General features: G+C 37.4%; 1 protein-coding gene across 2 annotated transcripts in view; it reads left to right on the forward strand.

The window, feature by feature from the left end:
- REV3L (REV3 like, DNA directed polymerase zeta catalytic subunit) overlaps positions 1–14657 on the forward strand; it is a 133141-nt gene that overhangs the window by 104525 nt on the left and 13959 nt on the right. For both annotated transcript variants that reach the window (XM_075706686.1, XM_075706687.1), the window contains 7 exons: positions 2045–2160; positions 7245–7363; positions 7991–8109; positions 9101–9242; positions 12202–12446; positions 13458–13566; positions 14444–14650. In XM_075706686.1, coding sequence (XP_075562801.1) covers positions 2045–2160; positions 7245–7363; positions 7991–8109; positions 9101–9242; positions 12202–12446; positions 13458–13566; positions 14444–14650 — 1057 coding nt within the window. The remainder of the gene's footprint in view (positions 1–2044; positions 2161–7244; positions 7364–7990; positions 8110–9100; positions 9243–12201; positions 12447–13457; positions 13567–14443; positions 14651–14657) is intronic.

The following is a 14657-nucleotide window of genomic DNA, read 5'->3' on the forward strand; positions in this document are numbered from 1 at the left end:
GCACCCTCCACTGGCAATCATTGTATGTTGTGTGGAGCAGCAAGCGGTCATAACTCTTGCTGACACTGATTCTGCTGCTGGAAGGAACTGCAGGCTAGTTTCATTCGTTTGTCCATAAATTGTTCAAAGTAGCTTTGGGTTTGTACCACTGGTAGAACAGGCTTTCGAAATGAGTAAATTTACTACTTCTGATGATCATTTCCTGTCTCCAAAAACAAAGAATCATTCATTTGACAGTAACAGCAGATCGCAAAATAGCCCCCAAATGTTAAGTGCTATTTCTTTTACTTTCTCTAGAATCCTAGAAAATAAAATTTATTTTAGAATCTTCTGCTTTAGCAAAAAATTGCATCAAAACCATTCCTTCACAGGTAGAAGTAGGTGGAAAAAGGGATTTTTGCAACTTTTGCTGGCTGGTGCAAAAGCCCAAATTGTAATAGATAGCCATGCTGAGTAAGAAGATTCAAATACTTTCCCTTTATTTTTCACAAAAAGTTAGTGGCTGTGGCAGAAGTGTGGAGAAGCTCTTTTCTGGAGCTATTCTAAGTAGTTAGTTACTTCAAAGTGAGTTGTCATCTACCTTTGGCTGGAACACACAAGCAAGGAAGACACTTTCATGACAAAGTCTGAAGCTTCATTTGTAATGTCTGTGATACAACTTTAGGATTCAGGGAAGGGGTATTCTCCTATATCCAACAGCAAGGAAACTTTGGTATTTTTTGGTGCATTTAAGGATGCAAAAAGTACAGCGGTACTGTTCATAAGCCAAGGCCCCTCCCTACTTGTCCCATAAACTAAGGGCTACAAGCCTGCATCCTGTTGTGGGGTTGGGCATAGAGTGTGGTACAGGACCCTCAGGCTATCGTCCAGTCCTCTACCTCCTGACAGCTGCCCTTTTGTCATTGAGTTGTATTGAATGCTGCCTGCTGGAACTCAAAACCCCTTTGACTGAGCTGCATTGAAAGAAGCAGCTATTCTTCCCAGTGAAGCTTCCTTTCTTTTTTTACTGTAAAAAATAACACATACCTGATGTTACTTTGTCCAGTCTTTTGCTGCCCAGCCCAAGAAAATCATTCTTAGGCTCTTCAGCACGTGACCAGATCGTGACTTCTGGTTTTAATAGTGCCTCAAAAAAGTAGGTGATACAGGCTTCTCCGAGCTATCTCCTACCTGTGCTTTGACTTGAAGCCACCTTGTTTGTCCTCCTGTCTAGTCAACTCTTCTCTGAGCCTGATTGGAAGATGGGCAGTGACTGTGTCAAAGACAATTCTGACTTTTCTTTTTGTCACACCTGAGCCAGTCAAATTTTCCACCTGGCATGAGATACAGCATAAAATGAGTTTTTCTTGTGTATCTTATAGAAAGAAGGTTATTTTAAAGGAAGAGGTATTTAAATAGAACTGGTAGATACGGTTGCTTTTCTCCATGTTTCAGTTTTGACAGCTGTCACTCAACTGTGAATTGTAATTTCCCAATAAAAAGTCACCGTTTAGAAGTGTCCTCTGATTATTATAAGCTACACTGCAGTATGCATGACACATTATTTGCAAAACATTCAAGTAGCCTAGTAGCAAGCTCTGTTCTGTTTCATAAAGGAAAATAGTACAACAAAGTTTGAGGACAACACTGTATTTCATTGCACATCTGTCTTGTGCCAGTAGCTGTGTTTCAGTTCATGCTCAATACAGCCTGATTCCATTGATAAAACCTGATTAGACCTAGATTTTGTTCCTTGTTTGTAAAGACTGAAATAATAAAAGTATGTTAAAAAGAAAAAAGAAAATATTATATCCCAAAAGAATATATATCCCAAAGAAAATACTCCCTCTAAAAACTTTTTCAATCGAATGTTACTGAAAATCTTAAAAGATTGTCTGTTTTAAATATTGTCTCCTAGTCCAGATGCTGCTTTCATAGAAACCCATTGTGGCTGCTTCTTTTTTAAACTCAACATGATTAGAATGAAATCCTGTTTATACTCCATTCATGGAAAATGTTTTCTTAAATAACATGAAGCTCATTTTCCTTTCCCCCCCCTCTCTAGATATGACCCAGACATTTTGTTAGGCTATGAAGTCCAGATGCATTCCTGGGGTTATCTCTTGCAGAGGGCTGCTGCACTAAATGTTGATTTATGCCAGATGATTTCTCGTGTGCCAGGTAAGTTATTGTATAGGGTTTCAGTTCAGTTCCAATAGAGGCAAGTTGAAATCTATGAGTAAATTAAAAAAATAAATGCAGAATATTTCTTCAGATGGACCTCTTATTTTGTTGTTGCTGGTGTGTTGTTATAGGTATAATCACACAAAAATAAATTTGAAATGCCAATGAGATTCTGGTTTTCAGTGTTTTCTGAATTTTTAAATTCCTTGTGTATTCCACTTCTGGTTGTGTCCTGTATCCAGGCACCTAGGCTCATTTTCAGTAGTCGTGTGTGTTTTCACTTCTTGGAGGTGCTTCTGCTACCAAACTTTCTCTTGCTTCTCCTTGCTTCATATGTACGTGTCATTCAGGGCACCTATCATAATCATTATTCGTGGTTTCTCTGGCTGGGATACAAGGACATAAAGATGCTCCTGAGCTGGTCAGCAGCTCTGTAATAAAATCCTTACTTGCAATAGCCATTCTTGTACTGTGGGCAAATTTTACTGGCCCAAGCGCTGATGCTTTCCTCCAACATTCAGAAGAAGATTTGTTTGGGGTTTTTTTCTTGAAAACCTGGAGAAAGTTATCCAGGAGAGTGGTAAGCCTAGTGTCTATACTTAGCCAATCAACAGAAGCTGTTATTCTGAAGAATGCACTTAGTGAACAGCTTAAATAAATGTGTTGCACCTGAGAAGAGTCAAGATGACTTTGAAAAATTAAAAACTGTCTCAAAAATTTGTTGCAGGTCTTTGCGGTCATCAAGATGATGTGGGTGAGGGAGATACGATTTTAAAAATCAAAACAATTGAAAAGCTGCTTTTGTCAGGGCTCTTGCCAAAGATCTGTACAGCAGTTAAATAGCCATGAAATAAGAAGTGCTTTCCTGTGATTGTCCTATTAAAAACTTGATCATGTTACTCTGTAATGGTTGAAAAAGCAAATGAAACATTAGGAATTACAGAACAAGGAAAATATAAAACAATGAATGTAAATGTAAAAATCTGTAGTGTGCTTGCACCTCAAGTACTGCAGTTCTAGCCCCTTCATAACCTTTCCACCATCAAAATGGATATAGGAGAACTGGTAAAGATGAGAAGGGTAATCCAAATGTGTCTAGTAATTCAGTAAGTTAGGATTCCATAAGAGACAAAACTGGATAAGGAAGGTAGAAGCCTATGAAATCTTGAGGGATATAAAGGGAAATATGAATTGGTTGTTCATGGTCTTTTCCAATGCAGGAACCAGAAGTCATCAATGAAGCTAGCAAATGGCAGCTACAGAATAGGAGTTGATTTTTCACCCCTGGGTTGTTGAACTGTTGAGTTCCTTGCCACAAGGTAGTACAAATGCTTAAAGTGAATGTTGCTTTAAGAGGAGATAAATTCTTGGAAGAAAAATCCATTGGGAACTATTATATATGTGAAAATAACGTCTGGCCCAGGAAGCTGCAAATGGTTAGAAGCTGGAAGAATTCTAGAAAGATTATCAATAACTGCTTCCCCTGTTCTTGAAGCATCTGCTTTTGGGTACTTGATAGAACATGATACTGGGCTAGTTGCATCTTTGGGCTTACCCAGCATAGCAATAGTATCTTATGTTGGCATCCTGTGTGCCTGGCTAGGAGAACGTGATGTTTTGGAAAAGCTATGTTCACACACTACTTCCTTGAGGTTTGAATATTTGTGCACTCTTTTGCTGCCCTCAAAATCTTTTGATACCTATGACCTGTTTAGAAAAAGGTCTGAGTTACAGAGACCTCCCAGGGACAAGAAAACATAAGAGCAAATTTGCATCTTCAGTTGAAAGTTGTTAGCAACTGGACCTTTGTGAGTTTTTAAATACTTAATATATGGAAACAAGAACACCTGACAGTTTAAATATGGATTGGCCATCAAAGGTCACAAGTTTCCTTCTTCAGCACAAAGGTCTCAAATTTGTTCTTCAGGAATAATAACTGATTGCATGAACCTTGTTATTAAATTCCCCTGATGGCTCAAATTGAGATGATACACTGGTTGCAATAATAATGCCTCTGGGTACAGTCTTCAGAGGTATTGAAGGGTGTTCAGAAAAAATGTTGACCCCTTACACTTCAAGATTTGCAATGTCTTTGGTAAGAGGAATGGTACGTGTTGCAGTCAAAGGTTTCTTGAACTTCCAAAGATCACAAAGGTTTACTGCTCTACTGTAGAAGTATGGCTGAACCATCTCTTCAGTTTGAGATGGGTAACTAATGTGTCTCTCCTTTTGACTCTCAAAGGCTGAGTCACAGCTCGTCTTGCAGGACAGCTATGTCTGCACTGTAGTTGATGCAGAATCAACAGTTAAATCAGCAAAGCTCTTGATAGTACCCATCTTCATGACATAAGCTGTTGTTCAAGTTACTGGAATTGGGATACACATGAAGAGTTCCTCAAAGAAGAAAGGTCACTTCTCTGGGAACTGTTATGGTTCGTAATGGTGATGTCCCTATGTATTTAACGGTCGGGCTTCCTTCCCTACAACTATCAAGTCCCAAACAACATGGGTTCAGTTCTAGTGAAGGAAACCAGGGTTGTAGCCCGTAACATCTTTGGGAATAGTTTGAGTGGGCATGCAGGACACAGGCATGATCCCCACAGCACTGGTATTCATAGTACAGATCTTCTTGTGCCAGGTGGTAGATGCACACCCAGAAGTGGAATACATAGCACTTAAAATGTTTCTAAGAACTAGTGTTACTGTAAGGTAAGTAATTATTCTTTTTTGACTGAATTGCAGGAGAAAGATAAGGAAATGTTCACACTGATGAGCTCCTCCCAAAACTGTCATGCCATAAGTGTGGGCTTGCATGCGTGACCATAAATGTACAAGTGTTGTGTTCTCTGTTGCTTTGTGGCTTCCTTGTCCATGGTTTTGACCCCATCTATGTTCCTCTTGCTTTTCCAACCCCTATGCTTCATATTTCCCTCCCTTCTTCACATGCTGTATTTTCAGAACAGGAAGTGCTCCTTCAAGCAGTATGCTCCTCTTTCCTCCTATTGAAATAAAGATGGAAGGTACTTTTCCTTCCCTTTCCTGTGATTTCAACTTAACAAAAAGAAAGCTGGACTTCTCTCTGGTTTTGCTTTATTGGCTGAGTCTGGTGCTGCCTCTGCCATTTACAAGTGAACTATTCATAAGTCATTAGGACACACCACAAGAGAAGTGAGTACTGTGCCTGTGCGTAGTGGCATTTTTTGTGTGTGCACTGTGGCCTCCTGTTTCCTCCTTTGCATCACAGCTCAAAGTTAGGGAGTGGGTAACAGAGGATGAGAGGAGACTTCTTTTTATTTCATCTCACACACCTGAAAGATTGGAAGAATGTCCAGTTCTGTTGCTTAACAACTTTGTTTCCAAAGAGGCTCACGTGGTTCTACTGGTATATTCCCCGCACCAGTTGTAGAGCACTACAGGTTTTTGTAATTTTGCGATGGCTCATCACATGTAGAGTCTCTTGTTCATCAGGGCAATGGGTCTCTTTTGTGACCGCAGTATACTTTGTTGCCTGTCTTTACCAGCAAGACATGAAGCAAACTTAAGAAACATAGGGAATCTCCTAAACAAGTCAAAAGAGAACTAGGATGACACTGCAGAAAGTAGAACTGATAGTTTCTGCTTCCAATTAAAAAAAAAGGGGGTGAGGGGATGTAAGTTCCTTACTTTTGCAGGAGACACAGCATGTGCAAATGAAGAAAAGCAGAAGAAAAAAATTTGCTGCTTGTGGGGCTTTTTTCCCATCCAGACATGAAAAAAGAAATCACTATTTTTCTTCCTTAAAAATCTGAGACAATAAGGAGGTTAAAAAGATGGTGTGCATTTTGATAAAGTGTGAAAGGTCTCCTAATTTTGTTAAGGCTTTGTGATTTATTGATAAGGTCAGTAAATGACAAATAGGTTTGTGGTGGAAATTGATATGATACGTATTTGAAAGATCAACATAGGAAGTTAGTCTGTATTATGTTGTTCCACAGCAGTTCTGCAGAATTTCAGGCAATTTTTACTTCTGTCTTCAAGGGTAAATGTGCTTGATGGCTGTCTGAGGAACTAATTGCTCAGTTCTGATCATTATTGCAAAGCATTGTGTATCCACACTTCTATATGCTCTGTCCAAAATGTTCTGCTTTTTATTAGTAGGATACTGTACAGGTATAAACGAGTAGTGGCAGAATACACAACCAATGGTTGAAAAATGGGTATGGATTTAGAATTGTGGGAAAAATGCCTCGAAGTGTTTTCTCTTCCGTTAAACTAATAAGAAGGAACAACACTGGAGGATCAAATAGTACAGTGTGTTTTCATAATGAATTTTAACCTGTGTTGTACATTTTAAAAAAACATCTATGTAAACTCAGGAAAGAATACCAAAACTGTAGCCTTAGGTTGACTGAAAAAAAGACAGTTTCCAGAAACGTATACCAAAAAGACTGTCTTCTCTTGTGATATTGTATTTCAGAGCATGGCAAAAGAGGATCTCTTTCCCATACTGTAGTCACCACTGTCTTACAGAAAGATTCAGAGTGCTACTTCTGCCTCTGCATTTGTTCCTTCCTATTTCCTTCTCTTTCCATTTGTGCTATCCAGAACTCACGTCTACCTGCTCCCACTGCAGTGGGTTTGCTTTTAGTATATGAAAGGCACTAAGTTTTCTGACTGGTTCCAACTGTGTAAGATCATTACAAGCCTTGAGTTGTAAACTCTTTAGGACAGAAATATCTTCTTTTCTTTTTTTTTTTTTTTTTTTAAATTCTTGTGCACTAATGTCCGTGCAGCTAGCTCTCGAGTAACATTCAGCATTGTTTAACCAGTATATTTGCTATGAAGAATATATTGCCATGGACACCATTTCAGTGAAACCAAAGTAAAAGTTATCTTCAGAGGTGTGTGCAAGAGCAGAAAACCTGGGGGAGTTTTATTTAGAGATTGTCTGGAAGACTGGTAAATAAATAATCTTGTGCAATCAGTAACAGTCTTTTTGAATTCTTATTTTTCTAGAGAGCTCAGATTGGAAGAGGGATAGCTTGATCTGGTCTTGACTGTCCTATAACTTGTCTAAATATAGTCTCTTTGATTGTCTTTAGATGATAAGAAAGAGAACAGATTTGCGGCTGAGCTGGATGAATATGGATCGGATACAATGAGTGAAATACATATTGTTGGACGAATTATCTTAAATATTTGGAGAATGATGAGAAATGAGGTAAAGTTTTTAGAAGGTCAATGTATTTGACTTACTGGGTTTTTAAAATTATTGTAGACTTTGAAAATTTCATGCAACTTAGGTAACTTTTGTTCTTTGTACACCTTTTCAAATAGAGCAGTCTGCCACTTTGTGAGAATGGATTTTGCATCTCGCTAAAATGTAAAATACTGAAGCCCTTATTTTTCAGTAATGTTTCTTAATGATATTCCCTTTCACTTCTTTGTGGGTTTTGAGAACAACTTAACCTGTTTCAGCAATTTGTCTAGTATGGTGCTTTCACTAAATTAAATACTTGAACTTATTTTAAGCTGTCAGACTTACTCATTGTTTTGCTGTTTATGACCTTACATTTAATACTCAAACGGTTCAGTCTTTACGGATTTTCTTCTGACCAAATTCAGACCTGATCTTTGTCACCTACTTAATTCCACATATTCTTTTCAGTTGATAAGGAATATTCTTTCCTGACTTGTAAATAGTTAGGGACTTCTAAGTAGAAATGTTTACCTTGTTAACAAATACTGATAAGTTAATAAATTTAGTTGTTACAGTTTTTAAAAAGTAGAGATTTCTTTGACTATGAAAGACCTCGTGCATGTTAACACGTCCTCTGTGTTTTTCCAGGTGAATCTAATGAGTTACACTTTTGAAAACGTGGGTTTTCATGTTCTTCATCAACGTTTTCCTTTATTTACTTTCCGAGTTCTGTCTGATTGGTTTGATAATAAGGCAGATGTCTACAGGTAATGATCTGTTAATCCATTTTGTTTGTTCTTTTTAAGGCCAGATTCTTAACATTGGATAGATAATAAGCTAAAGTTAGCATAGGAAGAAATAATCAATTTAGCTCAGGTACTAGAACAGTCTATATGCAGGAACATGAGCTTATTTACTCTGCTGTTGTGCTGTGTTCTATTGTGTAGTTATACCCTCAATATTTCATCTTTGTGTATTTTTCTGTTTAAAGTATACAAAAACAAAACAATTTTTCAGTTACATTTTCAATGTATCTGAACAGATGTGCTATTTTTAAGTTCTGTAAGCTCTTTACTTTGTAGATACTATTCATCAGAAGGACTTTTAATGAACTGCCAGGTTTCTGTTTTACTGCACAGTGCATGTCAACCAAGCTAGGCTTAAAAATAGTACAAAACAGCGTGCAAGATGTTAAGACAGTAACTACAGCTGCTTTAAAATACCTTTATATGACACGTATCACACTGGGCTTCACTCTTGGAGTGATTTGGTATTGTGTGATATGAACAATTCATAAAACTGAGTACTGATCTGAACATCATTTGTGACACACGTATAGTTTCTGTAAAAGTGAAATACTTTTCAGCTAGGTGGAAACTTGGTTTAGTACTGAAATGATGCATTTATCTTCAGCTGAGATAGGTATTCTTAATACAGAAGTCCACTCAGTTAAAAAAACAGATGAAGAGAAACTTGAGTTTCTGGTTCAAGTAATCCTTTAGGGCAGTAAGGAAAACAGGATACGGTATGTCATTGAGATATGCCTTAACAGTAGTTTGCTGTAACGCATTCTCTGTGTGTCTTTAGAATATGTGAGTGTATGTTTATATGCGCCACATTTTTGAAAGAGCCATATGAAGATGTCCTACGGGAAATTTTACTTGCTGGTTTGTAACAAGCTATCATAAAAATACGTTTTTCTTAGTAGAAAGAGCAGCAGTCTCCTGATTGTTTATAACACTGCGTTCACTTTCACAGGTGGAAAATGGTTGATCATTATGTTAGCCGTGTCCGTGGGAATCTGCAGTTGTTAGACAAACTGGATCTGATTGACAGAACAAGTGAAATGGCAAGACTTTTTGGCATTCAGTTCTTACATGTATTAACAAGAGGCTCCCAGGTAAGATTTAGTTTTCCTTACACTTCGCAGAAGCAAAATAGTCTTTACAAAATGTTTTAGTTCTTCAGTATCTTTTCAGTCAGTATATGTATTTTCATAAAGTCACAGAAGACTGTTTTGCATAACATGAAATTGAAACATAAAGAAAGGCAATCCAAAAGCAGTGATAATGGAGGGAATGGTTAGTCTCAGAGATGAAAAATAGCTGTTAAAAATAGAGTGCCCCAAATGTAATCATGCTAGTGAGTCTCTTCTACTGATTTTGGGAGCACTAAGTTTTTCGTTTGAGTTGGTATGTTTCACACTTCGATGGGTCTGAAAATGAATGTTTTTTTAAAACATTAAGAAATATAATTGAGCATGTTTTAGAAAGATGAGATTATTTTCTTCCAGGGCAGACAAAGCTGCACTGAGTATGTTCCAAGTGACATTTCCTGTGAAGCAGACCTCTGAGTGAGATTTGATGATAAGACAAGGAGGGCTCTGGCTTTATTAAGTACATGTGTCATGCAAGTTGTGTGTCGTTCTGTTATTTTGATACTAGCATTGGAGGGAAAGGGAGCAAGACAGAGTGAGATATACACTACTCTTTCTTTGAGACCCCAGCAGTCTCCAGTAATACCAAAGGCTTTCCTTGCCCAGGTTCTGAGTCACTAGACTAACTAGACTGTTTTCGTGGCTTCGCACGAGCCCTGAACAGCACCTGAGACACATCTACTCTCACTCACATGTCTCTGCTCTTCTGTTGTTGTCTTCTTTCCTACCATCTTTCTGCTTTCTGTTTTAATAGACTGTTTTAATAGCTGAGCTGACCGGGATTGATTATTTTGCCAACTTCTGTGGACAAAAAGACACCTTAAAAATTAATGTCCTAAGCAGACCAGCATTGTCTTAAGCCAGCCGGAAACGGGAGTGTGTGAAGCGGCGGTTCCTTAACAATTCAACCCAATTTAAAAATGTTGCCACCTTTTTTCCCTTGACAGCAGTTGCCTGTGTCATCTCTTGACCCAGTGCAGGTTCTTGTCACTCTTGCTGGTACTGGCCCTGTATTTTGGGGATGGGGGCAGCACTGGTGGCAGAACCATGGTGGTGTTCAGTAGGTATTTGCCAGTTTAGCTCCGTGATCTGGCTTACCATGTTATCAGAAAAGTACCGCTGTTGGAGCAAGGGAAGAGAAATGCACAGTTAGGGACAGGGAGGGTGGAACTGGCATACTGCCAATGTAGATATGCTTAAACTGTCATGATTGCAGTCTGCAAAGACTGTTCTGCCTGTCATTTTCTCAAATGGCTGTGAGTGGGAGTGAGCAACAGAAACATGCTGCATTTTCTATCCTGACTGTTCTTTTCTCTTCCCTTCTGTGCACGTATGTTTCGTTTCCATTGAAATTTCTGAGATCACAAAAATGGCAGTTGCAACAATTCCCAGTCACCTCAAATAATTTTTTTTCCACTCAGAGGAATCATCACTACCTTTTATGAAGATACTCCTTTTCTCCTTAGCTGAAAAAGATGTTAAAATAGAATAGTACTAAGAACAGATTTCAGATATTTTAAGTTATTTTTTCCATATTTTTATCTCTCTTATTAAGTTTTACAAGACCTTTTTTAAAGGTGATTTTTTTTCTTTTATTTTATTAAGCTGTCTTGAATATTCCATAGTAGACTAAACAAACCTAACAGGAGATAGGCATACGGATTATTAGTCAGATGATTGAAGAATTTGCTGAAAACTAAAACAAAAACCAAAAAACCTACCTCTTGCCAGATCCAGTCCCTGACCACCTCATCATGCATCTGAGGTCATCACTGGACACAAATTAGTGTGCAATTAGTGCAAGGCAGCAGCAGCTTACGCTGCTGCAAAATGACACTTTCAAACCCCAACCTGTTTGTAAGGTGGCAGGGTCTTGTTAAAACTGTTGGTTCTGTAAGTTCATTTATAACATCAAATTTAAAGAAATTATACCTAACCCGTTCAGTACAATGATTGAATATGTAGTGTGTCAGGCAGAAGGCTTTTGAATAGTGATTTAGTTGCTTTACAAAGCACAGGATCTTAGGATTATACAGAATTGTTCTTTGACATTTTGGGACTTTCAGCCCTTTGCCATCCATGTATGTAATTTTCAGCTATTTTGGTTTTTATTGTGAATAGGCACAGTGAATACCTGGCTATTAGTGCTTTTAAAGCCTTACTAAAGCATTGAATAATACATAAATAAATAGAGCTGGGGGGGGGGGGTTCTCATGTTGCTACTTCCCCATATGAGATTTTGTGATGTCTTGAGCAAGGTGAAAGTTCTTAAACTTTTTGTTATTTTACGCTTCCTGTAATATTTGTGGCATCATCAGGAAGAAAGCAAGATACCCGGTGCAAAGCAGCAGACTTTTGAAATGGGCTGGCATAGATTATTCCCTTGGTTCTCTTGCTGCCAAGTACATTCTGGTTACTTCTCATGGTCAAAAGCTTGGAGGCACGTGTTATCAACTTACACAATTTGCATGTTATTTCTCTGTTTTCCAAAATGTTGAAATAAAATTGCCGTGCAGATTCCTATGGAAAATGGTCATCAACTGCATATTATGCTTTTTCTTCAATGTCCTACAAGTCTAAGAAAAATACAGTTTAGCAAACGCTCATTCACTGACTGTAGCGTGGCCATCCATATATATTGTTGCAGCCTGTTGGATGTTTATTTTTTTAACCTGCGCAGGATGTTTATTTTTTCCATAGATAAAAATTAGAAATACTTGATTTTCAGTGATTAGTGGAAAAGTTCCACCATATGGGATAGAAAATGTACGTTAAGAGTGTGGCTGTTTATTTTGGAAAATTAGTTGTCCGTACTTTAAATTCAGGAAATGTAAGTGCGTATTTACACAGTTTTAATCTACCCATGTTTATTCTGCATTTTTGAAATTATAATTACAATTATTATATCCAAACTGTTTTGCAGTATCGTGTGGAGTCTATGATGCTGCGTGTTGCAAAGCCAATGAATTATATTCCTGTGACACCCAGTATCCAGCAGCGAGCTCAAATGAAAGCCCTGCAATGTGTTCCCTTAATAATGGAGCCAGAATCCCGCTTTTACAGCAATGCTGTTCTTGTATTGGATTTCCAGTCGTTATATCCTTCCATTGTGATAGCATACAACTACTGTTTTTCAACCTGCCTGGGACATGTTGAAAACTTAGGAAAGTAAGTTGTTATTCTTTTCTCACAAACTTTAATTCCGCAGAGACTTTAGCATCTTTTCTAAGGTACTGAGAACCCTTGGTTGTCATTGGAAACAATGGCCATGTACGAATAGCACCATTTTGTGTTACACGATAGAGATGATAAAGATCTACCGTGTGGGTGTGTGCATGTGTGTATACACACACAGACACGCACATATACACATCGATATGTATTTTTAATTAAATACAGAATTAGACTCTGTTCTGTTAAAAAAAAAATTAACTTTGTATATGCATGTGTATATGTTCCATTATTGTGGTGATGCTAGTTTTTAATACTGCTTCAGAATATGTTAAAATGTTACATAAATCCACTACCTATTTTCAAAACTGGACTAGCATTATTCCACTGTATGTTAATAAATTGTTGTTCTCTTTCAACAGTTGTAGTTCACTCCGGTCTTACCTATTCAAAATGAAAAGATACAATTAATTATTCTGTGTAGCATCTCTTATTGAGCTTAACAGTAATTCTGTTAATTGGAAAAAAAAATCTCATTGGTCATTATAATTATCTCTATAAAACCATATCTGGAAGAACAGGAAGATGCATGTGATGATTGCTACGTGTCACCATCAGGTTTTCAAGTTTCTGATTTGAAATTCTGAATTTGTAGGAAGAAAATATATGCAATGTGTTACTTGGTAAACATGCATGGTTTCCATAGGGGATTACGGTATGAGTACATGCCTCCACTAACTCAGCATTTGGAAATAACGCATTAACGCAGAACAGAATTAATAAATTACGGATGTGTTGGAATTTAGCCATTTATTACTGCTTTATTCCTAGAGCCTTTTCCATGTAGCTAAGAAATTTTAAATGATAGTATGTTTGTTTATACCTGAGATTATAATTGTCATTGTATCCTTGCTGTCATTACCAGCATTTTAATGTGAGTTGATGCTTTTGCTTGATCCGGCTGTAAATGAATGAATTGTCTTCATATTTAATTTTTCTCTTTATTAGATATGATGCATTCAAATTTGGCTGTACATCTCTCAGAGTACCTCCTGACTTACTTTACCAGATTAGGCACGATATCACAGTGTCACCGAGTGGAGTAGCTTTTGTCAAGGTAATGATATTAGTGCTCTGTGACAGGTGTTTTCTCTTCCTGTTGGCTGACTAACTCGAGATCAAATTGATACTGTAGTTTATATTTTGCTGCATTAAGAGCAGACAGAAGGGGGGATGTTCAGTCTCTCATTTCCCAATGTTTTTTGATATTTGTCAGAGTGCTGAACTTCTGGCAGTTCAGGAAATAAAATGTCATCTTTATGCTTTCATTTATACTGAAGGCTTATTTCATCTATAATTAAACTGTATTTTAGTTGTGCAGTTTGGGGATCAAACAGTAATTATCTGTGTACAACAATTCATTCTTCTCCTGCCTGTATAGCAGAATGCTTTCCTAGAAAAAGAGTCATGGTTCAGGAGATGAAACTCCCTGACTTGCTTTCTATTGTTCTCATTTTATATTATGTGTACTGCTGGCTGATTTGTAATGAATTAATACATATGGCCTGGAGCTCTTACAAATAATTAGCCAACCACCAGCATACATATATTTAATGTAAAACAAAAACTTTAAGTAAAGAATATTTGCAGAATTTTTAAAAGATAATAGTCCTTTAATATTTAACATGTTGAGAATTAACAGTCTAATATTGAGTCCCATTTTAGTTAATAAGGTTATCTAAACGTTGCATTAGCAGGGCTGATGAAAACAAAAAACAGAAAGCTATTTACCCCGTGCTTGAGAGCTTTGCCTGTGTTCTAGGTTGCTTGTAGCATTTGTGGGAAGAGCCAAACTGCTGGTGCCTAGGGCATCTTGCTAATTAATGTCTTCTTAACAGTGATTATGTAACAGTTCTGGGTTTTGCTTTTACTCCTAACTGTTGTTTAGGTTGGGCTTTTTAACATAATTTTTTTCTTTGTTCCCTTTATGACAGCCTTCAGTAAGAAAGGGTGTGCTGCCAAGAATGCTAGAAGAAATCTTGAAGACTAGGATAATGGTGAAACAGTCAATGAAGGCTTATAAGCATGACAAGGCTATAACTCGAATGCTTGAAGCTCGTCAGTTGGGTCTTAAATATATAGCTAATTTTACATTTGGCTATACTGCTGCTAATTTTTCTGGAAGAATGCCATGCACTGAGGTAAGAG

Source organism: Pelecanus crispus, chromosome 3 (assembly GCF_030463565.1).
Source record: "Pelecanus crispus isolate bPelCri1 chromosome 3, bPelCri1.pri, whole genome shotgun sequence".
In the NCBI taxonomy this organism is placed as follows: Eukaryota; Metazoa; Chordata; class Aves; order Pelecaniformes; family Pelecanidae; genus Pelecanus; species Pelecanus crispus.